The sequence below is a fragment of the Molothrus ater genome, chromosome 5 (assembly GCF_012460135.2).
Source record: "Molothrus ater isolate BHLD 08-10-18 breed brown headed cowbird chromosome 5, BPBGC_Mater_1.1, whole genome shotgun sequence".
In the NCBI taxonomy this organism is placed as follows: Eukaryota; Metazoa; Chordata; class Aves; order Passeriformes; family Icteridae; genus Molothrus; species Molothrus ater.
The window spans coordinates 12,351,830-12,379,159 of record NC_050482.2 but is presented as its reverse complement, the minus strand read 5'-3'; the positions used below and the strand labels follow the sequence as shown (position 1 = coordinate 12,379,159).

The following is a 27,330-nucleotide window of genomic DNA, read 5'->3' as shown; positions in this document are numbered from 1 at the left end:
TGCATTTTGAATTTCTCTTGGTTACTTAGCCTCAACACAATACAGGTGGTTTGTGCAAATCCTGTGCAAATTATTAGCCAAATAAATGTCTCCTTTGCTGAATCACAATGATTTTCCTAATCCAAACCAGAATATTCTGAGATGCCTTTCTCTTGTATATACATCCTCATTTCTTTTGATTAACTTTCTGGCAGAAAACAAATCAACCATGATTAATGACACCATAGCTCCCATTCTTACCCGTCTACTTAGAGGTTAGAGAAATCACTGAACTTGGCTAATGTCATTCCCTATTTAGCACCATTTTAGTTAGGCTTTGAACAGTATGAGGAATAATCTGTCAGAGATGAAGGACTGTCTCAGGAATCCATGGAAACGAGGTAGAACTTGTGGCAAGAGCTGCAAATTTTCTGGGGGAGAAAATGTAACCTTCTAGCTAAAAAACAAGCGTGGACTTCTTAAGGTCAGGACTAGTATCTGTCACTGATATCAACTGCCCTTTAAAAAAGTAACATGCTTTTTTCTCAGTGCTCTGGCTGCTTTCAAATTATCATGGAGACGCACATCATCTCAAAAAAATGGAATAGATTCTACTGCCCAGCCCTGGGATCTGCAGCTTGCTTGACTAAAACAGCACTTTTAAGTAATAGCTGGATTGAGTGATTGCTGTCTTGCAGACAAAAATAGGAGAGACAATAGTGAGGTGGGTGATGTAAAGGGAGGGAGCAGCACAGTTAGCTGAGGAGCTATTTATTTTCCCAGATGGTGTTTGTCATATGCTTTTGCATAATGAGCATATGTGTGGAGAGGATTAGCATTTGAGAGGGGTAGAAAGTACAAGTTCTGTGTAAGACAAATAAACATTGAGCTGGGAATCTAAATGGGATGAGGGTCTCAACTGAATTTAGAAAAAAAAGAAATCACACTTTCTTACCCTCCAGTTAAGGGTGACTAATGTACCATCTGCTCCCAGCTTGGCACTCAAGCAAGAAAAAATAAGAGGAAGACTCGTGCATGTAGAGTGATCAGCTCCTAGGAGTTTGCCTACAAAAAGCATTGACCTTGATGGGCTTGTTCTTTACTTCTGTTCTTCTGCACCACCAGCCTGGTACAGGCCCACAGCCTGTGCCTGATGGAGGAAGCAGAGACCCCACCCTGGCTCTTCTTCAATCTGAAATCCAGGAGGTGTCATTTTATCTAATACTTGAGCCAGGGACCATGCACAGAGTCCAAATCACTAAAACTATCCTGGGACTCAGCATGAAGCTCCCTATGTGCACCAGCAAGGTAGCTGAGCAAACTGAAGAAGCCACCCTGAGCTTTGGAAAATTAAGTTTGTACTTTTCATGGCATTGTCACTCCTACCCAGGGTAGAGGTGGTGCCAAGGGTTGGATCAGTGTATTTGTCTGAACTACAATCTTCTTTCCTAGGTGTCCATGAGATGTTGTTTTTCACAGTTTTTCAGTGTCAGTGAAGAGTAGTGGGCCATTATCCAATCTCATGTTAGGCTGTGAGAGCTTCTGATTACAGAAATAGCTGATTCCTTTGGGTAGTATCAGCTACACACCAGTGAAAACACCAAAGGGCCTGCAGCAGCAAGATGCTTTGGGTAACAAGACTGCCTCTGTGGAAAAGGAACCACTATGCTCAAATCAGCTGCTTCTCCTCCAGGAGGACAAACCAGGGGTGCACCATTCAAAATCAAGGTGGCAAACATGTTGTGGCTCCTCTGAGGCACAAAGGATAATATGGTACCAGTTATTTGAAGGATGCTCTGGAGAAGAGACCTGGAGGTTAGTGGCCTACTGCTTTATTGCCTGGAGATTACAGAATTTCTTCTGTTTTCTATTTTAAAGGAGATGAAAAACCAACCAAATGTTGTAGTGAGAAATCATAGTGGGTTAGAATGTACTTCAACAAAAGTGAATCAGCATATCTCTTACATATACTGATTTATAAGAATAGGTGTCCATAAACTGGGAAATGCCATATTATATGCATTACTGGATTTTATCTCTCCCCCAGAAAACCCTAAGTAAAAGACAACTTGGCCAATCAAGTAAGAAAACCTGTAGCCACAGCTTTTTTGGTTTGGCTGTGGGACAACCTCAGGTGGGTCACTGGCTGCACTGTGTTTAAAATACTTGCTGGGAAGGCACCTATATATAGGTTGTATTTCCAGTGGTTATGGAACAATGCTGCCATGGAATAAAACTATCATTTGTTTTCTTTGGCAATATAGCATTTGCAAATAGGAAGAAAATTACTTTTTTTAAGGTTTAAGTACCATCAGTCTGAGACAGCGAAACCCAACCTAACCTGATTTTCTTTCAAATGAAATGACATTATATAGAAAGTCATTCTCAGCCTTGGTAGACATTAATGTCAACAAGCCATTGTCATTAACTAGTGAGGAGAATACTCATGTCAGGGTATTGTAGCCAACTTCCCTCTAATGTTTGAACATTGTGGAAAAGTATAAAAATTACTAGAGTAGAGCAAAGTGCAGGAATGTAAGTAATTTGTTACTCAGAAAAAAAAAAAAACCTTTTAAAGAGCTGTGTTCAAGCCATAAGGGTTCATTTGAAATTGTTCAACCAGCACTAAAATGATTGCTTCTCCTTAGCAAATATAAACAGGAGAAAAATGTAAAATTTTATCCTGCAGAGCAGTTAAACAAGTAATTTATTTTCATGATTATACTCAGTTTCTAGCTACATTTTTGAGAGAGTTATTAATATTTCTGAATACTTTTTATTCTGTTGGTCTAAGGCTTTTTATAAAACCTTTGGGTTAATTGGGAACATAACCTACTTTTATTGTCTGTTATTCCAACATATCTCAAAGCATTTTGTAACATACTAAACCAGAGACAGAGCACTGATTTTACTTTGTTCTTCCTTCACCTCTGTGAAGAACTGAAAACAATATTTGTTTAACAGAGCACGAACTACTAATGCCCAAACAACTTGCAAGCAGATGAGTAGACTATTGCATTCAGTTGCAACTGCTGGAGAGGTTTAGGGCCAACGTAGTTTTGAACTTGTTTCTGACTTTGTCACCATTGATAACATTCTTACTGTGAGAGAAATTGGTTTTCAAAAGTATACCTCTCACTGAAGGCTAATAGATGCCTGCCTTCTTTCTTTGAAGGGAGAAAATCTCCCTTGACCTACTAGTTTAGACAAGACAAATGAGCTGGGAGCAGCACTATAATCTGTCACTAGCATGGCATTTCATTTGCTGTAATTTAGTAGGTGTTTGCTGGGTGGCTTTTAGTTTCTACAAGCTACTGTAACACAAGTTGGTGGCACTTCTCCATGGGATGTGTAAGAGTGACTCACCTACGAGCAGCTTCACATAACTCCCAGGCAAAGGAGTAAATTGATAACTGAGTAAGAGCCACCACAGACACAAGACTGAGTGTGTGGGAGGACAAGTGGGAGATGAACACAGCCATTCTGGGGCAAGAGTGACACAGGGAAAACATCAGGAACAGAAGTTTTCTGTCTAAAGGGGTTTTTTTTTTTATTTGAGGTAGAGCTGCCACATACATTAATTGTTTGTTTTGGTCTGTCAGCTCTCACACATTCAGTGGAGTGGAAATGAGGGTACTGCTCTCATGAGTCTATTGCTCCTGTCTTACCCGTTCTACCTGGATCCAGTGCTTGCTGATGGCTGAGCCATGAGAAAAAGAACCCTGGCTTTACTCCTAATAGAGAGGAGAGCTCTGCCCATGGACCTCTGATTTGTGGCTAGGTTCTCCCTTAGCATCAAAATATTTTAGATAATTGTTTAATAATTTATCAAGGATGTGTGGTTTTTCATCAGATATAAGTATCCATAAAGTACTAATATAATTTATTGAATATTTAGTAGTAAGAGTAGAAATTACATCACATTCTATTACTTAAGTAATAAAATCTCAAAGCCTTTTTAATTTTCAAATTATATGAATAATGTACAATATATTAAAGCTTTGAACACTTTCATTAGTCTGGATGAAGTGTTTTCTGAACTGTCTAAGCAGCTGTTCTCATATCTTCCCAGAAATATTTTCCTAGGGAATCAAAAAGGGTTTGATTGAATAAAAAATATAGTGCTTTATTTTTTTCCCCCCCATTTTTTTGGTCTGCAATTATGTATTGCCAGGAGGTGGCAAGCAGTTCTTACAGATGCTGCTAATAACAAAAATGGGACAAATTGTCCCCTGGTGAGTATCCACTAATGTTGGTAGTGCTGCACCAGGAGGGCATTTGGGTCTTTCTCATTATAGCTTGACATGTCTTTGATGTTCCTGATTGCATTGGTCTCCTGAAGCTTTTCTTTAGCACTCTCTAAGGAGGGATATTTCAGAATATATAAAGAATCTTTAATCTTTTATCCTGACACTTCCACAACCCAAACACACAGCACCCTTTGTCTCCTGAAATAAATGATTCTCTGAAGATTTCATGGTTAGAAAAGCCCTTGGTACTTTTTGTTCAGCTGTGAGCCTTATGGAAATGTGACACAATATGCCACCCTTTCCCCAGCCTCTCTCAGTGAGTGGCAATGGGCTCTGCCCCCACCTTGCAGCTTGCCTGTACTTCTAGCTATAAATTGTAATTCCTGTTAATTATTCAATATGCTATGCAAATGTTTTCTCACAAATTGCACTTTTCTTGGCTTAAAATTACACTTCCCTTGTCTCCCCTTCCACTGAACTTTTCCCCATTCAGATCCCTGAACACCAGTAGCCCTGGAAGCAAACCCCAATGGGTTGAGGTGTCCTCTGCTGGGATATGGCACTTCCTTTGGTCAGTCACTGTGGGCACACCCAGGTGGGAACAGCCTTTCCATCTTTAGCACTGCTCTTATGCTTTACCAAGGTACGATGGCAGTGTGCTATGAGTGCAAAAGGTTAATTCTATGTATAGGAATTAGATACATGCCATATACATTTATAAAAATTAACACAGGTTATACTTGGTTATTTTAGCATAGGAACTACTTCTCCTTTCTCATACTTGCAGTTGAGTGATCAGATTAGTATTTTGAAGCCTTGTTTCTGATGCAATGAAAACCTAATCTAGTTTTCTATCTTAATGTAGCCATATTTGTTATACCACTTGCCTGTTTGTACTCAACAATGTCATGGTGACTCTGAATGTTTAGAGTACCTTATAAAAATAACTTTAAATGTTGCTTTGCTCAAGAACGGAATCTTTCTACTTTTTAGTAATTAGTTCTTTTGGCTTCCCACTTTTGCTTTTCCAAAGTTTGAGGATGGTTGCTCAGGATAATCAGAGTTATTTTACAAGTCACAAAAGATTACAGGAGAATGAACATGCATCTGAATCCTGACATCTTTCACTTCTAAATTTTGTGCTTGGCATTTTCAAAAGAGCAGAATGATTCATTAAGAAAGACTGATATTTGTGGTATGAAACAATGCCAGCCCTGATTTTTCTGTCCCCAAAGTCATTGTGCATTTTTGCTTTTGTCATTGGTCTAATACTGGAAAAGGTGGCCCCTATTCCTATTACATGGAGCTATTGGTGACACAGCTTCTGCAGATGTTCACAAGAACTGAAGAGATATGAATGTAAGTGTAGTGTAAGAGATGAACACCTCAATCTCCTGTGTAAACTTAAAAGGTTTAATTTAACATCCAGAAAATTCAGTCACTGACCCATTCCAAGGCTGGAAAGCACAGCTCTACATCCTCCTTGGCTCAGCTCCTAGTGCCATTGATGCCCTACTTCTTTTCATGTTCCTGGTCATTACTGATGAGCAAATATTTAGTTCCTTTGGGTTCAGTATATCCGTCTTCCATTTTATACTTTACCTAGATATTAAATGGAAGATGCCCTAAATATTTTTGCAGCAGACTCAGTGTTCGTGAAGTTCTTGCAAGGGCCATTTACTGAGACTTTGAATGATTTCATCTCAGGTAAAATTCACTTTCATCACCTTTTCTGTACTTTGCTTAGAGGTTTGTTAGAGAAGTGCTTTCATGTTCAGAGATCTAATTTTGGAATTATTGCAACACTTCAGAAAGAGCAGATTGTTAGTTATGCTTGGAAGACCAAATCTACAGAAGCTCAGGAGATGATCTTACTTGGTGGTGGAGCTAAGGGAACAGACAGAAAGGGAAAATTTAAACTTCAGTAAGAGAGGGGAAAACTGTATAGTGCAAGGAAAAAAGTTTAAAAATTCTTCAGAAAAATGCTGCGTGTTTTCTTGAAACAAGAAAGCCACACACATTGATTTGTGTGGGCTTTAATCTGTAGCAAGCACTATGTATGAAATCACTTTTCAATTTCTTATGTAATGTAGTCTTTAAATATGATTAACAAAGAAACATGGGAAGCAACTGATCTGAGTTGGAGGGTTCCTATTATTATTCTGCACTGGTTTTGATCCTACATTATTATACCCAGGGCATCATCAGTAAATCCCTTTCCCTGAGTTAGTTCTTTAATTATGGCACTGTTTCACCAGCATTTTACTGTTCTTACCACTTGAGATAATAATTTAATTGCCTCACAGAGTCAGAGAGAGAGGTGGCCCAAAAGACCTCTGGAAATAGATGTCTGCTCTTCTGTTGAACATGTACACAACCAAAGGAGGGGAGTTCCTTATGGAAACCCTTTTAGGGGCTGTGGATCAAAGCTGAGTGGATGAACACAGAGATCTACACCCATCACCCCCACACCAGGCCCTTTTTAGAAAACACAGGCCACTGCAAGAAAGTGGCCTGAGACCTTTCAGGCTGGCACAGGAGATAACTAGTGAATTCAGAAACACTGAGACTTTCTGCCACGGAGAGCAGGTGGCCTGGATTGTCTTGGATATCTTGGGGTGGGGTGCTGCTTTAGCCCTTTCCTGGTTACTCTGCCATTGTTCACCCCTCAAATATAAATCACATCCATAAACAATTCATTGTGATTTTGTAATAGTGCCTAAGCTCTGCATCATTTGGCTCTCTCCAACATCACTCACCTTACAACAGGGTTGAGACTTTGGCACTGCCCTTACAATTGCAAGAATAAAAAAGGATCATTTTTCTATGCAGAAAAAAGCTATCCAAAGCACGGGATGGGAGAGGGGAGAAAATAAGGAGCCACACCTACAAGCAGGTTGTATTTCAGAAATAGGTAAATTAATGTGGTAAATCAGTTTACTAATTTACTGTAATAGTCTTCTGGCTGTAAATCTTAAGGCCAGATCTTATGGGTACACAGTTTGCCTCTCATTCTAAGACCCAGCTTAGTTTATTCCATAGATATTATTCTAATAAACAGTCCTATTAATTAAATATTTAAATCATCATGATCACCAATCAGAGTGAACTTGGTGTGAGAGACTGAAATGTTAATGGTTAATGACAAACAATTGTCCATTTCCAAAAGTAGCTGGTGCTTTGCTGAGGATGTGCAGGGTCACAGCCCAGGAGCAAAGCAGGGGTGCACAAACTTTTGTTTAGGGACAAGCTGCGTTTTGAGCTAGATAGGAGAAGAGGCTGATAAGAAGCAGAACCTATGAGGTGGGATAATAGTTTTTATCATGCCAATGTTCTCCCTTACATGACTGGCTCAGCTGTAAAACCCCTCTGGGGAAGGTATCAGGACATTCACCTTATTCAGCCCTTCTGATGGGGCATAACTGGCTCAGCTACAATGACATGAGAGGTGGCTGTCATGTCTTAGAAGGTCCTTTTCCTTTTTCCTTTTCCTTCTCCTTTTGCCTTTTTCTTTTCCTTTTCTTTTTCCTTTTCCTTCCCTTATATATTTTCTTAATAATAATATGCTTTTATATTGTTATATTACTATAGGTAATAATAACCAAAATGGCTATATACCTGCTTTCCATTTCATCCTAATTGTTCTAAAATAAACCATATATATATATATATATATATATATAAACACCAACCATTCAGTGTTCCTTCACTCTAATTCCCCCCAAGAGATCTATTAACAAGAACTGCAGTTCCCCTGCCTCCAGGGACAGGTTGTAACCCTTGGCAAATTAGATTTTTCCTTGAGTCAGCTTAATCCATCTGCATAAATGTTGCAGGATTACTAATACTGGAAGAGCCCAAGTGAAGAGCAGCAGCCTGCATGGGGCTTTTACCTCCACAGGAAGCTCCTCTCTGTGGTGTCAATATTAAGTGTGTGGACAGCTTAAGTGCCAGTCTTGAGTGAGCCTGCTCTGACCACACATTAGGCCCTATTCAATAGGGCCTCCAGGTGGTTTGGTGCCCTTTTTGAAGTGCTGAGCATCTCACATATTTACCAGATCAGAGCTACTCAGGGAATACTCAACCTGTCAATAAAGAAGGTTTTATTTTCCCTGTGTGGTCAGGCAGCAGAGTAGAACTGGAGAAACCTCAGCAGTTCTCTCCCAGAGCTATGCTGGAGCTGGAAAAATTACATTGGAAGTTACTGTATAATTAAAAAAAATAATGACTTTCAAATTAGTTTTTATTAATAGAATTAAGCCACACTAAGTCATAAATATGTTCATAAATATGTTAATAAAATGTGTGGTATTAATGAAAAACATTCTGCAGAGACTGAATAATTTAAGAGTTGGATATTACACACTTAATTAAAGTTAAATATTAAAATTATGAATTATCACAGCTAAAATGGGTGTTAACAGTAGGCATCACATTCAGTCAGGTCAACAAATAGCTGTTATTAAAAGCATGTAGGTAATACATAAAATTTACTTAATAAGTGAGGAGCACTTTGACTGTGTATGAAATGCTCCTAGAAATTTGTTTCTGGTGGGCACTGAGCTTCTCATTCAGTGAGAACGGGATCTTAAACAAAACACTTGGTTTGAACTCAGGCACAAAGCTCATGAATAAGTAGTCCTGCTCTGCTTAGGGTAGAAGGTGCAGAAGCAAAATCTTCAGACTGGGAGTTTGTCAGGACTGTTGTAGTATCTGATATCTTTGGAACTCTGAGACAAATGTATCTGAAAACTCTATGATGAGATGGAAGTGCATGAATAAATGAATTTTACACTGTAATATTCAGCTCCTAATAAGTAAACACAAACTACGTCTTGTTAGAAAATCCAGATGTTCAAAATTCTGGGTTGCATATCTGTGTTGCTCTTGCACAACAAAATTCAACATTCTCTGGTCATGTTTGTTAAGCATTGGTTGGAGAGTTACAGTTACCTCATACTGTCAAAGTCAAAAAAAAGCACATTTCATTTTCTGTGGTTTTTTTTCCCCAAGATAGGAATAAGGAGCCCTAAGAAACCTGACAGAAGCCATGACCTCTGCTAACCTTTCCCTGTGGTTGGACCACAAAGCATCCGCCAGGAGTTGCACCATGGGATGGTGGAGTGAGGACAGAGGCAGGACCTGCAAGTCCCTCCATGGACAGGGTTTGCCTTTGCCTCCCTAGTGCTTGGAATAACAGTTCTTTGTGTCACTCTCTGTGCAAGCACTTAGACTCATCATGTTTCTGATGTCAGTGTGGAGAGACCATGAGAAGCCTTGTTAGCTTAATTTAGTCTTGAACATCACAGAGTCAGGTCACTGGCAAGGCTCCTTGACACAGGATGCAGGATACAGGAATATTCCTGTGTGCCTTCACACAGTTCCCTTTGGTCCCCAGCTCCCTGTGGCAAAAATACCATCACAGATATGTGGGGAAGGTAACTCTGAGGAGGAACAAGTCACAGTGATGCAGTCTTGTTATTAATTGGGGGCCTGTGGCGAATGAAAGAGAGATGTGAGATGAGCAGCAGGAGAGGGATTTTCTGGGATTTTGTGCTGCAACAGCAGAGGATTGGACTTAGTCCTGTGGCAAACTGCAGAGACACAGGAAGTGTTACTGAATTGCTATTTTACCTACTTATCTGGATTACATGAGGAAAGGAAAAACTGATGTGGAGACAGAGGTATGGCTGTGTTCTCTCAGGTCCTGTATTTTGGGTACTGATCTTCCAGTATTGTCAACTGGATGGAAATACAGGGAGCCATGAAAATAAGTGTCACCGTGATATTTTCTGAAAAATCCCTTCACCAGGATTTCTTCTCCTGGGAAGCTGAGAAGCTTCAGAGAAAAATATCAACAATAATTATCTGATTCACTTCTCCTGTGTTTGGCTGCTTTGGAATGTGGTCTGGAGATTGTTTATCCAACAGGTGCATGTTTGTGAATTATTTTGACTTAATGACCAATCACCATGAGCTGTGTCACACTCTGAGGTGTCAGTCACAAATTTTTATTAATCATTCTTGTTAAACCTTCTGTCTGTGTCCTTCTCTTTCTTTAGTATAGTTTTAGTTTAGTATTCTTTAATATAATATAATATCGTAAAATAATAAATCAGTCTTCTGAGAACATGGAGCCAGATTCTCATCTCTCACCTCATCCTGGGGACCTCACAAACACCACAAATAAGTGTTAGGAAAAGATTTGTGGGTGGAACTTTGCCCTTCTTTGGGAAGTCTGCTTGCCAGTTTATGTGAACCAAACCCGGGATAATGTTTGTTCATCTGCTTTATTCACTGGAGTTTAGCTGTAATTATCTACACTTTACACCATATTAGTAAATCTACTCCAGAATGTTATATTAGAATAATGAAGTTTTAATTATAAAAGAACTTGCTCAACAACCTTATTAATAAATCTTTGCTCAGATATGGGGGGACACTGCCAATTTTGGTGTGGATTAGCAAGGTTCTGCTTTAGTAATAATACTGAGTAGTCAACTAGGAATTTTAATCTTTAAAGTGCTTCTCAAGCATTAAATAATTAATCCCCATAACACTCCCATGAGATAGGTAAGTAAATATTACTATTCCTGTGATACAGATGGGGGAAGCCTGGGTTAGACTATTCAGCCAGACTGGTCTGAATCCACTGGGAGTGTAATTGCCAAAGCAATGTTTAGGATTCAGTATTTTTGCATTTACAAAGTGAGGTATTGCCTTCCTGGAAGCTCAAAGTCATTGCCAGAAAACTGAAAGAACTGTGTCCCTCTTTCTTTCAAGACTGTGTTTTCTATTTCTATATCAAAGGATAAAGGTCTGCACAGCTTTTGAAACAGAAATTTTCTATAAGACTGAAATAACTATATGCACCCACTTATACATACACATCCAGTGTTATTTAATAGAAGGATGTTGTACTTTTCTGCCAGCTGCTACATATTTATTAAATACTAAAGACATGTTTATAAAGCAATTTTTAATATTAATTTTTGCCCTTGAGTAGTTTTTTACCCATAGCAATAAAACATTCTAGAACCTTTGGGAGCCCATATTCAAATTACCTGATGATTTTAGACCAATTTTATTAACCAGTATATTGGTTCATTTAGTTAGTCTTTTTTTTTTTTTTACACACCACAGGTTCCTGAAATTAAGTTGGTATTGCTAGAAATAAGAAGGTGGTATTGGAAATGCAGCAGGAATATGAATGAATGTTTGCAGTTCCACCAAGGTGGTCACAGGCAGAAAGGGCACTTTTCCAAAATGAGTATTGATTTTTGCACTCCCATCAGATAAATGATATATGAGGCAGTTCAAGTTTCAAATAACACCCAACCTCAGCTCTGGAGATTTATAAAATGAGCATCAAAAATGAGGTGAACTGGATTATCTGATCAGTACTCTGAACAGATAGGAGCCTCTGGCTTCAAAGTATAGGCCAAGGTGCTTTAGCCATTTATTAGACAAATGTAAAAGCTTCAGACATTCTAATAGAACTAGAAAAAACAGTTTGTAGCAGACTGCAAACTGGCATCCTCTGAAGGATATAACTGTATTCAAACAATCACTCCACAGTATAAGCTCCCAAGTTTTAATCTATTTTTTGCAAATATGAATGCAGGGGTCACTAGAAAGGGCCACCAAACTCGTGGTGCAAGGAAGGACAGGCAGGTATCCCTTGAACTGCAGGAACCTTCCAAACCACCTGAATCTCTCCTGTGCTGTGTCTAAGTTCCAGTCAGGCTGCTGATCATGTCCCAGAAGTGATTATTTATACAAAAGGGAAAATATCCTTCATGTGAGATGAGGTCTTATAACAGACTGCTCCATGATGTTATGGTAGAGCCTCTCCTAAGGCATACTAGAATGGCCAATTTATCTGTTCTGCTTCAGGAAATTTGACTCCTTGCTCAGTGATCTAATGAATGGTAGCACAGCCACATTTTTGGTTGGAATAAGCCCCATCGAAATGGGCTCTTTAGGAAAATTCTTCCCCTCCAAACTCTTGCATTAAAAATACCTGAAAGGGAGACATTTTATAACAAACATATTTTCATTTCACATGACACTGCTTTTTTATCAAACAAGTATTTCAGTTTTGGTGTTGACCAGAACTGAAGTTCTTCTGATTTTCTGGATACATTATACTGAGAAAAAAAATTCTGTTGCAACATTTCCTGCCAAATAGATGAGAACCATTCACAGCTGGGTGACTTCAAAACTAATTTTAGCTATATTTATAGAGTATTTACATTTCTACTTATTTCAGGAAAAATACTTATTTCCTGTGTATGTTTTTCTGTAGGAGGAAAAATAAAGATGATGCTCAGAGAGTTGAGAATATAAATATGTAGAATTTGTGTTGGAATTGCAGTTCATTGAGCTGGGACCTGTAAAATGGCCTTAATGCCAGCCTGGATATCTCACCTCTAACCTCTATCTAACCTCTTTGAGCTATGTTCAGTGAAAAACTAAACAGAGGCAAGGTGAGAATACAAGGAATGGTGGAGTTAACATTTCTATATGATGCAGGAACTTTGCAGCTAGGAGGTCTCTCATGGTGACACTTGAAATACATGGGAACATTTCCAAATAGCCTCTAGATGTGTCCAGCTCTGCAGCAGCAAAGCATATGGATGTGTCTGTGTTCAAAAAAAATCTCATGTATCGACACAGACTGGAAATGAACTCCAACTGGAAACAAACTGGTTAGATTACCTGGATCTGCATGCACAAGACTGATAACTTAAGCCCAGTTTAGTTCTGCTGGGGGCAGAAATTCTGTGAGCATCACACTGGAGGAGCTGCTTGAAGCTGAAAGGCTGTAAGAACATCTCTGGATATTGCTCCCTTTCTATTTCCTATCTGTCTGCTTCAATGTGTGGGACTGTTCTTGCAATTGCAGCAAATGTTCTGCACTGTGCACAGTCAGCAGCAGGCAGAGCTGGATGCATCTGGACACTGCTGAGTTTGCTGTGATGATAGCAATCAATAGGAAAACAGAAAAAACAAGCTTTTCTTTTCCTTTGCTTTCCAGGTATCATATGTGGGCCCTGACTCTATATTACAAATTGGATGCATCTGAACAATCTGTGTGGTTGGATCTGATTCTCGGAACAAAATTGCTGGAAATTGAGAGCAAAGAGCTTTGTGTAAATTCAGCATAAGCACAGGGTTTAATAAATGACTTTTGCCTATCAGCACATTTCAAAATATGTTCAATTTTACATTTATTTCTTTAAGAGGCTGCATATAAATATTGTTTGAGATCAGCACCTAAATTCCACCTTCATTTTCTTATTATTTTTGCAAGCCAAGTGCCATAAAAATGAGGAAAATTACAGGTTAAACTCAGAAGTTCAAGATTTTCTACCTGAAAAGTCATATTCAGAAGATAAATTTTTGTCATGAGAAAAAATGGAAATATAGCAGACCTATGCACTAGCAGCAGTATAACATGCAAAACTCATTATTTAGGATATTCAAATACATTTGTAGAATGCATAGCTGCTGTGATGTCTTAGATAATCAGTTATGAAAGAAAAGTTGAATACTCTAGAAACTATTAAGCGAGCTAGCATGTAAGAAGAAGCCGGAAAATACTCTCTAAACAGTTGTGAGAAACAAAATGTATTAGAAAGATAATATACATGCAGAGTTTACAAACCGTGTCTTTAGGGTGGCCCAATAAGTAGAAATATGGGGACCCATGCTTGTCACTTTTCATGCACATGGAGAGACTGGAAGGTACCATTCCTAAAGGAAGGGGAGGAACAGCCTAGGACCAATCATTAGAATTAACAGAACCAGTGACATACAGACATTTTTACTATTGTTAGAGCAGAGAATTCTTAGTAAGTTTAGAACAATTGAGAGAAAAGCTTATATGTAACAGGAAAGAAGTATTTCTGTAAAGCTAAGACAAATAGGCATGCTGTAAGTCTAAATATTAGTGGATTATTGAAACTACTGTACATATATATTCAGGGCATAGATTCACCTGGTCTATGGATATGGAGTACATCTTGAGGTGCTTCCTGAAGGAGCCATAACAAATCAAAAGCAAAGGGTTTAATGCATTTAAGAATGGTGCCAATTTACTTGTATGAAAAATCCTTGTATTGGTATCAACTCTGACATTTTTTGGTTTTTTTTTGCTGGAGTGGTGCTGAAGCAGGAGATGAGAGTTTCTTCAAAATTTCTTCAAAAATGACTTATTGCTAAATAACTTGTGGGTTTTATCTCTTAACCAGCAATTTGCATATACTGACACTTTAATCTTCCTCCCTTAAACAGCCCAAACTGAATCTAAACTGTAGTTCTGTAAAACCACCTGTGTGTAATTAACCCATGGGGTGAGCAGTGTACACAATTTGGCAATGTGTGAAGAAACAGAGATTCCAAAAATACACAATGCACCCCCAGGACATGTCCTCTAAGAAAGCCAAACAAAGCAGGGGAAGAGAGGGAAAGGCACCATCATTGTGCAGATCCATAAAGCACCAACAACCACCACGCAATGCAGATTCCTTGTTCTCCAAACCTCAGTGATTCCAGCTCCCACAGCTCTGTGTATCTGTTAGTGTCACATCACAGTGTGACCTGGAATGCTCAGGGCCAGATCCAGATGTCCAAGATAGGGCAATGGAAAATTTTCCAAAATCTCAGTGTAAATGGGCTGGAGTCTCTAAAATTTATAACTTCCTGCAGGAGCTCTTAAGGAACTGAAACAAAGTGAAACTTAATAGAAACCTTATATCAAACCTGATTTTGTAGTCCTAGATGTAGGAACAGAAACAAATTAGTTTATTTATTATTAGTTTAGAGGTTCCTTACATGTGAAATTCAGTGTTTTTGCTTCCTCTGCACTACCAGACAGAAAATGACTGTGACAGGGGCTTGTGCCTTGCTGGAGGGATGGAATCCACCTACAAGTGCTAACCTGCCTCAGCCTTCTCCACCTCTACATTTCATTATAAGACTCATTGCTTTCAGGAACTTCTAGGAACTTACATATTTTAATGTACTGTGAGTAATAAAATCTCCAGTCAGGAAAGGCCAGGAGCAGTAAGCCAGAAAGAAACAAACTGCCAGGACTGCTGAGAACTGAGAGTGAAACACTACTTTCCTAGGAAACTTCCTCCAAAGACATCTAGAGGAAGGAGTAGGTGTTCCACATAAACTGGAGGTTTTTGGGGCTGATCAATCATTAGATGTAACTTGCTTCTTGCAGAACTCACAGCTGGATGGAGGGACTGATTTGTCAGCTTTACTTCCTCTTGGATGTTACCATTTTGGGATTTTGTGAACAGTTTTCCTGCATTTTGCCTTTGAGGATGGTACTTTGTCCCAGTGTTTGCCTGTGCAAAGTACATATCCTTCTCATGATGTTTCTATAGCTCTGCCTTAGGCCTGAAATACATAACCATCTGTAATGAGGCTCCCACAGTGTAAACAGGCAGATTTTTAGAGCTGCTGCACACCCAGCAGCTCCTGCTGAAGTCAGTGACCCCTTAGGAAGGTGCACACATGGGAAATTAGGCAGCCATTTCAAGAAATGTCTTGATCCATCACTTTATTCAAATTGTTTTTAATGCTGGTGGGAGAAGTGCTCAGTTCTGCAGTGCTGACTCTGGGTTTCGTGTCCTGTGACATGAATGAAACCTCACACTCTCTGCAGCCAGACTTCCCAGGCATTAAGTGCTTTTTGGGATCAGTATTCCCAGCAGTACTTCTAGTCTTTCTTGCACATTAATATGATTTCTTGCTATGACTTGGTTCTCTGGAGCACTCAGCTGGCAGACTATTTCCTATGACACGTGGTGCTGATGCTCTTCGGGTTAGGATGAGCTGTGATAATGCAGCTCCCATGGAAGCACGGCTCCTCTGGCTATCCTTATCCTCAGCAAACATGTTCTGAGATGCTGGCTGATAAAACACCTGTTTTCAATACTTCTTTTGTTGCACCCTGCTGTGAAATCAGCTGTAGTTTTGGAGCATTAATCATATCTGAGCTCCTTGGCTTACATTCTGTGCCTGCTACAAGGGGATTGAGGCCTCTGAAATGGGCTGGGATCTCTGGCATTTGTTTTCAAGCAAAATCAGCAGCTGGAATGGAGGTAAATGATGCATTCACAGCACACTTTATTTCTTACCCTAGGTTTGAAGAGTGCTTCAGCTCAGCCAGAATTTTTCAAGATTGGAAATGGACAGATTTCCAGGCAGTATAAACTGACATAACTCATTCAGATTTACACCCTCTCAGCAGCTCACTCTTTGTTTCTTCACTAAGTGCTTTCTTCTTTTCAGTACACATCCTTTTCTTTCACAAATCACTTTCTTATTATTGATGAATTTTTCTTAAAACTGCTTTTACAGATGTCAATCACAGGATCATTCAAACACTGACATTTCTTGCACATAAGTACATACCAGCATATTTTGTACTAACAGAAACATTGCACTGGAGTTTAAAACACAAGGAAAATCAAGAAATTGAAGGCTGAAGACAATAATGTGACAGTCTTGGCTGGCTGGTTTAGGTAGCTCTAGATAAGTTTTCTCCTTTTTAGTGCTGTGAATCAGTGTTGCTGCTGTTGGAAAGCACAGCCTTACTAAACCTGGCTTGGGAAGTCCCCGATCATTTTGCCTGTCAGGGATTTGAGAGACAATATCCAGGAGAGGACCCTGGTACACTTGTGTTATTATATTTATCCCTAGGCTTCTGCTGCATGCCACCATTGCAGTCCCAATACCAGGTCTGTCCTCCAGACTTGAATTTTTATACTCAACCAAGTTTTATTTCCCACAATGCTCTCCACAGCTGGGGCCTGATGAGTATAAGAAATATTTCTGACATGTAATTGCTTAAAAAAACCCTGATTATTTCAGTATAGAGAGCTCCACTTAGTCTTGTTACATCTCAGCTGTGAAATTCTGGTTGAAGGAAGAGGGAGTTACTAAATATTGACTGTCTGCTGTCCTCAGGACCCCTTTGTCCTAAAGCCTACTGTCATAATCTTCTCTGCATTCAGTCTTACATTTGGAAAAGATGTTTCTGGGGATCTCTGACAGATGTTCTTTGCATCATGATGACTTAACCTTGAGATCTGGCCTGCTTGAGACGTGGCCTCCCATTTTAATTGGTTCTGCTTGTTAATTTCTGTTTTTAACTTGCTAGGCAGACTGCTGTTGGAATTTAGGTTCGCCTTCTGTTTGTTCTTAGACTACTTCTCACACCTTTGGGAAATGACCTAGGGAGGACTTTAATTATCTCAGTTAATTTCAACAAGCATCTTCTTATTTTGCTTCCATTCCCCCTCCAGACTGGATACAATTCACAGATTAAGAACTGCAGATGTGCAGATGTTTTCCTTTGCTGTGATGCTTTCTGCAGGTTGTTTGTACACCATGAAGTAACTCCTGAACACTTTCACTCCTTTTTCGGTGCAGTAGGAAAAATGGCCTTTCAAGCTCAGCTACTTAGTTCTCCTCCTGTGTAAAGCTGTAAGCTGGAGACGCACTTTGAAAAATGGTTTGACTAAAAAGCACTTCTTTGATGAATTTTCTTTGTAGCAACTTTTATTTCTCAGTAATCTGCATTTTTAAACAACTAATGCTAAGTATTCCAAATGCCTTCCCAAATGGCAAGCTTGGCTTTAAACAACACTGTGAAGTCACCTTGTTGCTTTCTCTTAGCACTAAAAGCTGTGTCTCAATTTCTAGTGGTTTATATGCATTTTCTACTCATCATCTTCTGTGGAAGACTTGTGCACATTTTGGAAGATTTGTTTTTCTGAATCAATGATACAATGAAGATTTTTCATGTTTGTGTGTTTTTTGTTTGTTTGTTTGGTTTTTTAAATTATTTTTTACTGGAATAATGTACGATTTTATAAGATTATATAAATAAGAGAAATTTATTTTGGATTTAAGTGCCGTTTGGAACTGGGACTTAGGAAATTCAGATTTGGAATGGTTCTGAACTGCAACTGATTCTTTGCTCATTGTAGCCTCTGGGGCCTGCCTTAGATGAAATTGTTTTCTGAGGAAGCAGAGGACTGCTGGTATATGGTTCTGCTGTTTGAGAAGGATTACTGCCACTGCATCAGTCCTGGCCATTTCTTTGTTCTTTCATTAAAAATGATGCACCTCTCCCATAAAACAGTTTTGCAGGTGACCTGAATTTCTGTTTGAGGTCTCTCTGAAAGGATTGCACACTAGTTAAAATTGATATTAAATGTCTTAGTGTGATTTTATCAGAGCCCCTGAAAGCCATTTTGGCTTTGTTTCTACTCACCAAAAGTACAAATCACTAACTGCATTACCAGATAGGTGGGCTATGGCCCATCTTTTCTGCCTTTATTCAGAAGCTCTTGAAAGTTGTAAAAAATGCAGCACACACTGTCCTGAGTATTGGTTTAGCCATAGAATTAGCTCTTGTTTAGAGAAGAAAATAGTGCAATTACCTTGTGTATTGACAGCTGGGAAAGAATTGACTTTCAGTGCAGCTGACTTTAACAGAGGTATTGAATTTATGTTGGCAACAAAGGCTCACCTGAACCTATAGTTAAGCCTAAGTATTTGAATTTTTATGTGACTGTAATTTCTGATTCTAATGGGAAGGCATTCTGGAACTTTAAAAGGAAAAGTAAAAAAGTTTAATAGAGTTTTGGACCTCACAGCATAAAGAAGTTAAGGACTTTTCATTAAAAAGTAGCCCTTTCCCTGAGAGATTTAAGGCCCAGAGATGCACATCATAGAACTTATGTAAATATATGAAATTGTTACACCATACTATACAGTAAGCCCTGATTTCAGTTTTTTAAAAAAACTCTTCATCTTCAAAATTACCTTTGGATAATTTCTTTTTAATTTTTGTCATTTCAGTTATGAAATAAGGTTTCTATATTGTCTAAACGACTCATACTTTTTGAAATATTTAAAAAGTCCCAGGAATCTCTCTGAAACAAAATATAAGAAGAATGGATCCTGTTTTCTCACCACAATGAGCAAAATCTCATGTTCTAAATTCATAACTGACTTCTAATTGATCATCCATGCATTTTGTCAGAGAGAATACAATGGGTGAAGTTGTCAAAGAAAGGAGTACATTCTTGACAATGCTTAGAGTCCCAACCTGAGCCACTCGATTGCATGGCAACAAGATCATCTGCTGTGACTCAAAATGTGCAGAGAAGTACCAATAAGGAAGAAATTCCAATAAAGGAAGAAAAGGAGAGTTTATGGGCAAATCAGCTACTCCCAGCACGCTCAGAGATGTCCCCTAGGAGGTTTGTAGTGCTTCCTCCAATGCACATCTTAGAAGCCACTGCCTGTGTTGGGAGGGCAGCAGATGACAGCGATGTACACACATGTGAGTAAGTCCACCCCATCACAGGTAAGCATTTAAGGCAATACTTAATGTGCTCCAGGAAATTGCAATATATAAATATCTGCTATTTAATTCAAAAGCATTATAGTTAATTTATTTAGAGTCATGCACATATAACATATAAAGATGAAAACCCACCATATTCTGGGACCTGGCCTGTTCCACGTTTCAACAGCAGTCGCACTCTCCTGCCACCAGACTTGATTAGCTCTATTGCTCTGGCATGTGTCATGTCCCTTGTGCTTTCTCCATTGATTTCAATTATTTGATCTCCTACCTGTCAGGTAAGAAGAATATTGAGTCAGACAGAATTGCAGTAAAATGAGTGTTTCAGGAAGAGACATATTCAATGGATCACAGGTTACTTGAATGACAGACAGACACATCAAGGAAAATTTGTTCCTGTCTATCTGAGGAATATTACTGGCAGATCAAATAACCTCCAAAGTGGGTTCTGAATATGGTATATCAAATGCTGCTTGTCTTCTGCTGAAATCAGTGTAATGCCTTTGTAAATTGCTCACATCTTCTGCACATAAGAGGCTTTGTTGAATTGCTTGACGTGGTGGAATCACTGGAACATTATCCCTGCTATTCTGTACATGCACTGTTGGGTGAGCCTGAGAAGAACTTTGCTGTATTGCTGTTTTCATAGAGAAAAGAGAGGTTCAAAGCACAAATAGAAACTTCCATCATTTCCAAACCTCGGTGGTAGTAAAGTTTCACACCAAATTAAGAGTCGTTACGAATACGCTGTTAAACAAAGAAAGGTTAGTGCTATGGCACAGGACAAGCAGGGTTGCTGGGTTCAAAGAGCATGCTTTGAACTATTTACCACAGGAGCTTTTTGCTGGGAGTAAGCACAGCCTGTGGCTGAACTGTCTAGTTAGAGCAGCTGACTCCAGGGTTCTGATTATGGATTTCTGCCACTCATCTCCTGGCCAGATTTCCAGTTAGAGCTGGCTTCATCATTATTTTTCTGCTCTATTTCTACAGCAGTTAAATGTGGCACTGATGTCTGCACATCCCATCCACCCCAACTTGCTTGGCTTTGCCTCCAGCCTGCATGTTTTGGTTTTGGCTGGCTTTCCATGCTGGAAGCCTTCTCCTTCAGCAGGGGAGCAGTTGCTTTCTGCTGTGCCTGGTCAGCACAGCTCAGAGCAGTGTAGGGAGCAGCACTGCACAGCCTGCTGTGCTGTGAGACCCCTTTGTGAGAGCCTGGAGCCAGCACACACAGAGGTGACAGGTGAGCCTGCTGTTAGCAGCACCACAGCCTTTGGGATTTGTGTCTTTCAGAAGCCTCCCAGCCCCCTTGGAAGGGCAGCCTGAGTGAAACCCAGGAGCAGGGATGGTCTCCTGGGGCTGGTAGAGGTGCAGGTCCAGGTGATGGCAGCCAAGAGCAGGGCAGAAGGGTCTCAGTGATGGGTCAGCACACTCATTTGTCGGGCCAGAGGAACACTTTTGCTCAGCAGGATCTCACCTGCCTCACTGTGCACCTCCAGCTTCCTCACAGTGTTTTCACCACACTAAAACAACAATGCCTACACATCCTAGACAAGAGGTTGTGACGGTGTTCACAGGGGTCTGAGGATGAGGGAAGAGACGAGGACCTGACTCCATGTTTCAGAAGGCTTGATTTATTATTTTATGAGATTTATTATATTAAAACCATACTAAAAGAATAGAAGAAAAGATTTCATCAGAATGCTAGCTAAGAATAGAAAAAGAAGGAATGAATAACAAAGGCTTGTGGCTCGGAGAGAGAGTCTGAGCCAGCAGACTTGGACAACCACATGAGACCAATCACAGTCTTGGATTGGTTGCATTCCACAGCAGCAGATAACCATTGTTTACATTTTGTTCCTGAGGCCTCTCAGCTTCTCAGGAGAAAAAATCCTAAGGAAAGGCTTTTTCATAAAATGTGTCTGTGACAAGAGATGATACAGACTTCAAGGTGACACACACTTTCTTTCCCTCTTACAAGACTGTCTTAACAAAACCAGCTCTTAGCTGGCCTTGGACGTTGAAATATCTTCTATTTTGTATGTTTTCTTTGCTACAGTTGTATTTCTGTCAGCTCAAAGTGTAATCCCTCAGAGGTTTTCCTTCTTTCCTGAGTTTGAAATATAATATTTACCAAATAAATGTGCACGATATGAAATGTCAATACAACTCCTAGCATCAAAGAAAACTGGAAAGGATGTCAAGAAGTTATCTAGTCTTTACTTTTGATCAGAGACAGAAAGAATGCTAACAGAAGTGGTATGACAGTGTTTCTCAACAGGAATTTATAGAATTAATACTTTGTCAATAGAACTGCATCATCCCAGGATCCTGTATGCAATCTATGCTGATATTTTGTATAACTAAATACATTGATCCAAATAAAACCTATTAGCTTTGCTATTACACTTTGTAAATGCTGCAGTATTAACAGTGGGGAGGGGAAAAAAAGAAAGAATTATTTTGTGCAGGATTATTTTTGCAGTGCAAATTTCTTTCTCAGCTGATTTTGTCTCTAAAAAAAATTCATTTGGTTGTACCATGCAGTGCAAAATTTAAAATATTTCTGGCAGCCTTCAGGCCACACTGACACACAACACAGGTGCCCTCTGGATCATGGTGACATCTCCTCCAGGTCTGGCCACACAGGGCTCTCTGCATCCCCCAGACTTTTGGAGAATGCTGTTGGTTCACACACTTGGGGCAAAACCAGAAAATCTGTATTATCACTCCTGTAACACAGACAGAAGATGGATTTGTAGCATCCCCACAAGGATATTAGTCAGGCCAAATACAGACAAAATTCAATGATTTTGGGAAAACCTGTTTCTAAACCTCATGAAACAATTAAACCCCATAGAAGTCCTGTAAAAGTCAAGTCAGATTTTCAGAATGCTTGAGGACAGTTGTTTTGTTTATTTTTTTTTTGTGGAACATTGCCTGGGTAGACCATATTTTGCAGAAGGTATTTAAAATATTCTTGATAGCATGTCTTGAGAGAAGTGCCAGATTAGATCAAATGAAAGAGGTGTTTTTAACACTCCTTGATGAATAGCTTTTAAAATTAGTACTGAAAGCTGCTTGAGAATGTACAGTCATTCAAATAAAATCCTCTGCACTCCAGAGCAGACAGACAGAAAGATTTTAATACAGTTTAATATGTAAAAAGGTTAAGTTAATGTCACATTTTTCCCTTGCTGTTTGCCTTCCTTCTGTTTTCACTGGTCACTATGCAGGAACTGTCTTGTATTAATGTAAACTTTTCTGTATTTCTGTGAATTCACAGTTTTTCTCTCTGTAGGCAGCACGTGGCTCATTTGGTATTTTCTTTCATTATAAAACATTGTAGTTGAATTGATATTTCCTTTTCTTCTGAAATATTGTGTGCAAATAACTTGAGAAAGCTTAAAATAAGGCTAGGATCTTGGTTATGTGACTGAAGGAGGGGAGAGAAACAGGATGGCAAAAATCAGGTGCTCTGAAATCTACACCAGAAAGGGTGAGACCAGAGCTATAATGAATAGTTGCAGGAGCAGTGGGTTAATTGTGTTCCTTGCTTTTGTGTCTTGTGGCTGACTGATGTACAGCTGAATTATTCTGCCTTTGCAGCACAAGCCCAACTCTGATTAGATGAGGAAACAACAAGGAAAAGTTGTCAACACTCTTACCTCAAGAAAAGCTTCAATTAGACTTTGCACTCATATCTGGAAATTCATACAAAAGAGAAAACCTTGGCTGAGGAGCTGTTCCCCACGTGTCAGTAAGGAACAATTGTTTTTTTCCTGCAGTTAAACCTTGATAATTTCCCCTTCCTTTCCCTCCATGATGTAGATTTTCTTATGGCTGATATGGGACAAAACCCTGCTGTATGGGCTCTCTTTGTCCAGGCATTCAAATATGCTTTCTCCCTCAACTTTTCTATTCTGGAATAAATTTTTAAATTTGTGGAGCTATTTCTGACTTTTCTAGATCCAGTGATTTTTAAAGAGGATCTTAGATATATCCACATATTGAAGATACACCAAGGTGAAGCCAGAGGTAATTGGAAACATAAAATCAGTGTCTATTACATGGGATCCTCATTTCTCTTTTTAGGATCAAAAGATGATTCCTGCAGTTTATACCACACAGAATTTCTCTACACTTCTCCTCTGGATCCTTCCATGTCTGCTCACAGTGCCCAAACTGAAGATATTGTGAACGTGGGAGGGTAGGTAGAACAGATCAAAATGAAAACATTCTTTCCACATTTACTAATAATGTTCACAGAAGAAATTCTTTGCCTTTTTGTAACACATCAGATTTGCAACCCGTGCTCAGTTTGGATTCTGAGCAGTTATCTCACATTTATCATTGTGCATCTGATTTCTCTGCCCTAAACTGAGCACTGTGCACCTCTGTGACTTTTAAGAGACTGACTGCTTCAGTACAAAATTTTTATTTTGAAGCAGTCTGTTTCACAAAGTCTTTTTAAACTCCCTGTGAATAGTGACATACTGGCATCAGCAAATTTTATTTTATTATTAATCACTAGATCTCCAATTAATAATGGAATATTGAACTGGGCTGGTTTCATCTCAGACACCTCAGAACTACACTTGTAATTACTATTAAGGAGCAAATCATTCAGAGCAGCCTTTGAGAGGAATTATTGTCAGTAACCTTGTTAAAAGAGATTCCACCTAGGGCCTGACCCTTTTCATGTGAATTTCACAGAAGGTAGTGCTGAAAAGTGAAAGGAAGATTGTACATTCTCCACCCCCTTTTTCCTTTTCCTTATTTAGAAATAAGAATGAAAATCAGACATAAGAAAGGAAAATTAGACTGATGTGACAAGATTTGCCTTCCACAATTCCCATGCCAGTGAACTTTCTCAACTTTTTGGGAACTTGTCACAAATTATTTCTGAGCAAAAAAATTAAAGGAATTTTTAAATTTGGCTTTAAAAATAGGTATATGTTTTGCTTCCTCTAGTCTAACTTTCTTGTCCTCCATGAATTGTTAGACATAATTACTAATAGTCTATAAATTTACTTACCTTAAGTCATTGAGCATACATGAACATCAGCAAGTTCTGCAAACTTGAATCTCAGTATGCTTTAAGCAGTTTTCTCTTTATTCTGATTTATACTAATTTCTCTGTTGATGTTTTTGTGAACATCTCAATGGAGACTGATACAAAGAACACACCTAATATTTCAGCCATCTCCACATTCTCATCAGCAGTAGACCCCTTTTTTTTTCAGTTCTCGATGTTTCTTCAAACATGTGAAACAGACACATGTACCCTTTCCCAGTCCCAACAGGCAAGCCCTGCATGTGGGACTCTCCCCAGGCTGGCATCAGCTCTGCTTTTTAACCTTCCTGGTGGTCTTCAGCAAAGAATTCAAGGTAGGAGTGATTTACCTCTTTGTTCTCCAGATGTTCTCAGCAGCTGAAGGGTGAAGTGTGTTGGCAAGACAGCCTGGGAAGCTTGCCTGGCTGCTGCCTGAGCTGTATTTTTTCTGAAGAAACATGTTTTTGCAGCTATGAATCTGGAAATTTTATTCACATTGGCTTTGTGTTGTGTTTCTTTCTTCCTGAAGAATATGACCCTTGCTGAGTTTCCATGCTGTTTGGATAAATACCTACCCAAACCCACTGGTTCTTCTCCTAACCCAATGCCACTTGGTAAGCAGAACGCTCCTCTGTTATATTCTTACAATGTGCAAGCACAAAGTAAACACTGAATGCTTCACCCCCTTAATGCTTTGAAATTTGAATATTAATGATTTAAATGCAATTATGAAAGTAGTTTGTGTGTATGGAAAGTGTTTCTTTACAAAATCTGTTTCAGTTCAAGTTAATTCAGATGCTCCATCCATGTGTAAGAACAACTGAGCTATAAAATTGGGCAACATGTCTTCTGGCAAAAATGAGAAGATAATATTCCTAAGGAATGTTTAAGTAACATCACTATTGATAGGTTAATTAGAAAGAAAATTGTAAAGCTTCTCCAAATCATTAGAATAAAGTGCCTCAAGTACATATGGGTTTATCTGCAAAGCCTTCGTTCGGCTCTGGTCATATTTTAAAGCAATTATTACTGGTCTTGTTAAAAAAAGCCAACCATATACACAAACATGGTTTCAGGGTGAACCAGAAGGGAAAAACATATAGCTTTAATGTAGTAAAGAGGTTTTTCCTTGCTTGAGTGTTCTTTTAAACCAGGTATGAGAGCCTTGTGTACGTTTGCCTCCGTTGGTGCGTAAGGAACAGTCTCTAAGCAGGTGTATGGTTCCCAGCTGCATGAAATGAAATTAATTGTGTATGCACATTTTCAGTCCATGTTAAATCTAATGATAAAAGCAGCCTCAAATGATTTGTGTGGAGGCCATTGCTATCTGTCATTTTATTAATGCATTTTATAATTAAACCTCAGGAAAGAGACAAATCACACTTAATTATTTTTATGTGGGCGTTCTATTTTTATAACTGAAACACTTTTACATGTTATTTGTTGAGGTTGTTATTGGCCCAAAAGGCTGAAAAATTCTCAGTACTTGGAGACCAAAAGGCAATTCCAGAGTATCTATTTTGGTGAATTTCCAAGTACTGTCAAGCTCAAGTATCATTGCCTGGAGTTAGGCACAGGCTAGATATGTGCTGAGCAAATCTCCTCACAGCAGAGAATGTGTGCTGCCTGGAAATCCCAGGTATAACACACAGCCTGAGCAAAGCTGTGGGGTTTTTGGTAACTTGGACTCCCTCCAGTGCATTGAGCTTGATGTCTTAGCAGAAGACCTGTTATTTCTCTTTGGGAGAATTACAATAACATGTCCCATGCTACGTTTGAACCAACCACATAAAAGTTTGGAGTGAAAAAGTTTTTTTCTGTGGCCAACCAGCTATTTAAGCAGCTGTGGCTTCTTACCCCTGGAAATGCCAGGCTCTTTGTTCCCACAGAGAGATAGTCTTGACTCCTGCCCAAAAGAAGGGGGAGAGAGGGGCCATAGGACATGGTGCAGAACAAGAAAAGGCCTTCCCACCACTCCTCAGCAGGAGCTCCAGCTTTTTTCTTTTTACTTTTTCACCTTTTCCTGAGAGAGAGAAATGGTAGTGCTACTTGGGAAAGAGATCTTGGAAAGAGGAAAATGTGCATGCCTGATTGTTTGCAAAGAGTGGGGAGTGCAAGAGGGAAAAATGGAGCTTTCAGTCATGAGGGCTGAAAAGACAGCAAAGTGGATTTCTGATACAACAGTACACTTTATGCCTTCCACAACATCTCTGCAAAATAATCCATGTATATGTGAAATAAAACTGTCAAAGAGAAAAGGAAAATGCATTGCCCAACTGCATTTGATATGCTATTACTTTTTTAAAACAGAGGTAGGATAACTCATTGTAGCATAATGTAATATTAATAACATCTACTTCACCATTACAATCAGGGATAGGAACCAAAAGAGACCATGAAAAGGAAGAAGAAAATTTTCTGGTATCTTCTTGATGGTCTCAGGCAGTTCTTATCAGGCAAAAGAAAAGCAACTTCAAGGTCCGACAAGCTGATTTTACAGATCCTACAGAGAAACCTGAGAATGGAGATTGCTTCATCCAAAGTTGCATCCACACAGCAAAACAGAAAAGAACATAAACTCCAACAAGATAAAGATGAAGCCACAAAAAGATTTTGAGGAGGAAAAATGCTGAAATGTAAGATCT

The 27,330-nt window shown here is 39.1% G+C and overlaps 1 protein-coding gene across 1 annotated transcript in view; it reads right to left on the bottom strand.

Annotated features, from left to right (window-relative positions):
- MAGI2 (membrane associated guanylate kinase, WW and PDZ domain containing 2) overlaps positions 1–27,330 on the bottom strand; it is a 714,309-nt gene that overhangs the window by 3,614 nt on the left and 683,365 nt on the right. The window contains 1 exon segment of the mRNA XM_054514801.1: positions 19,765–19,903. Within this exon segment, the coding sequence (XP_054370776.1) occupies positions 19,765–19,903 (139 nt within the window).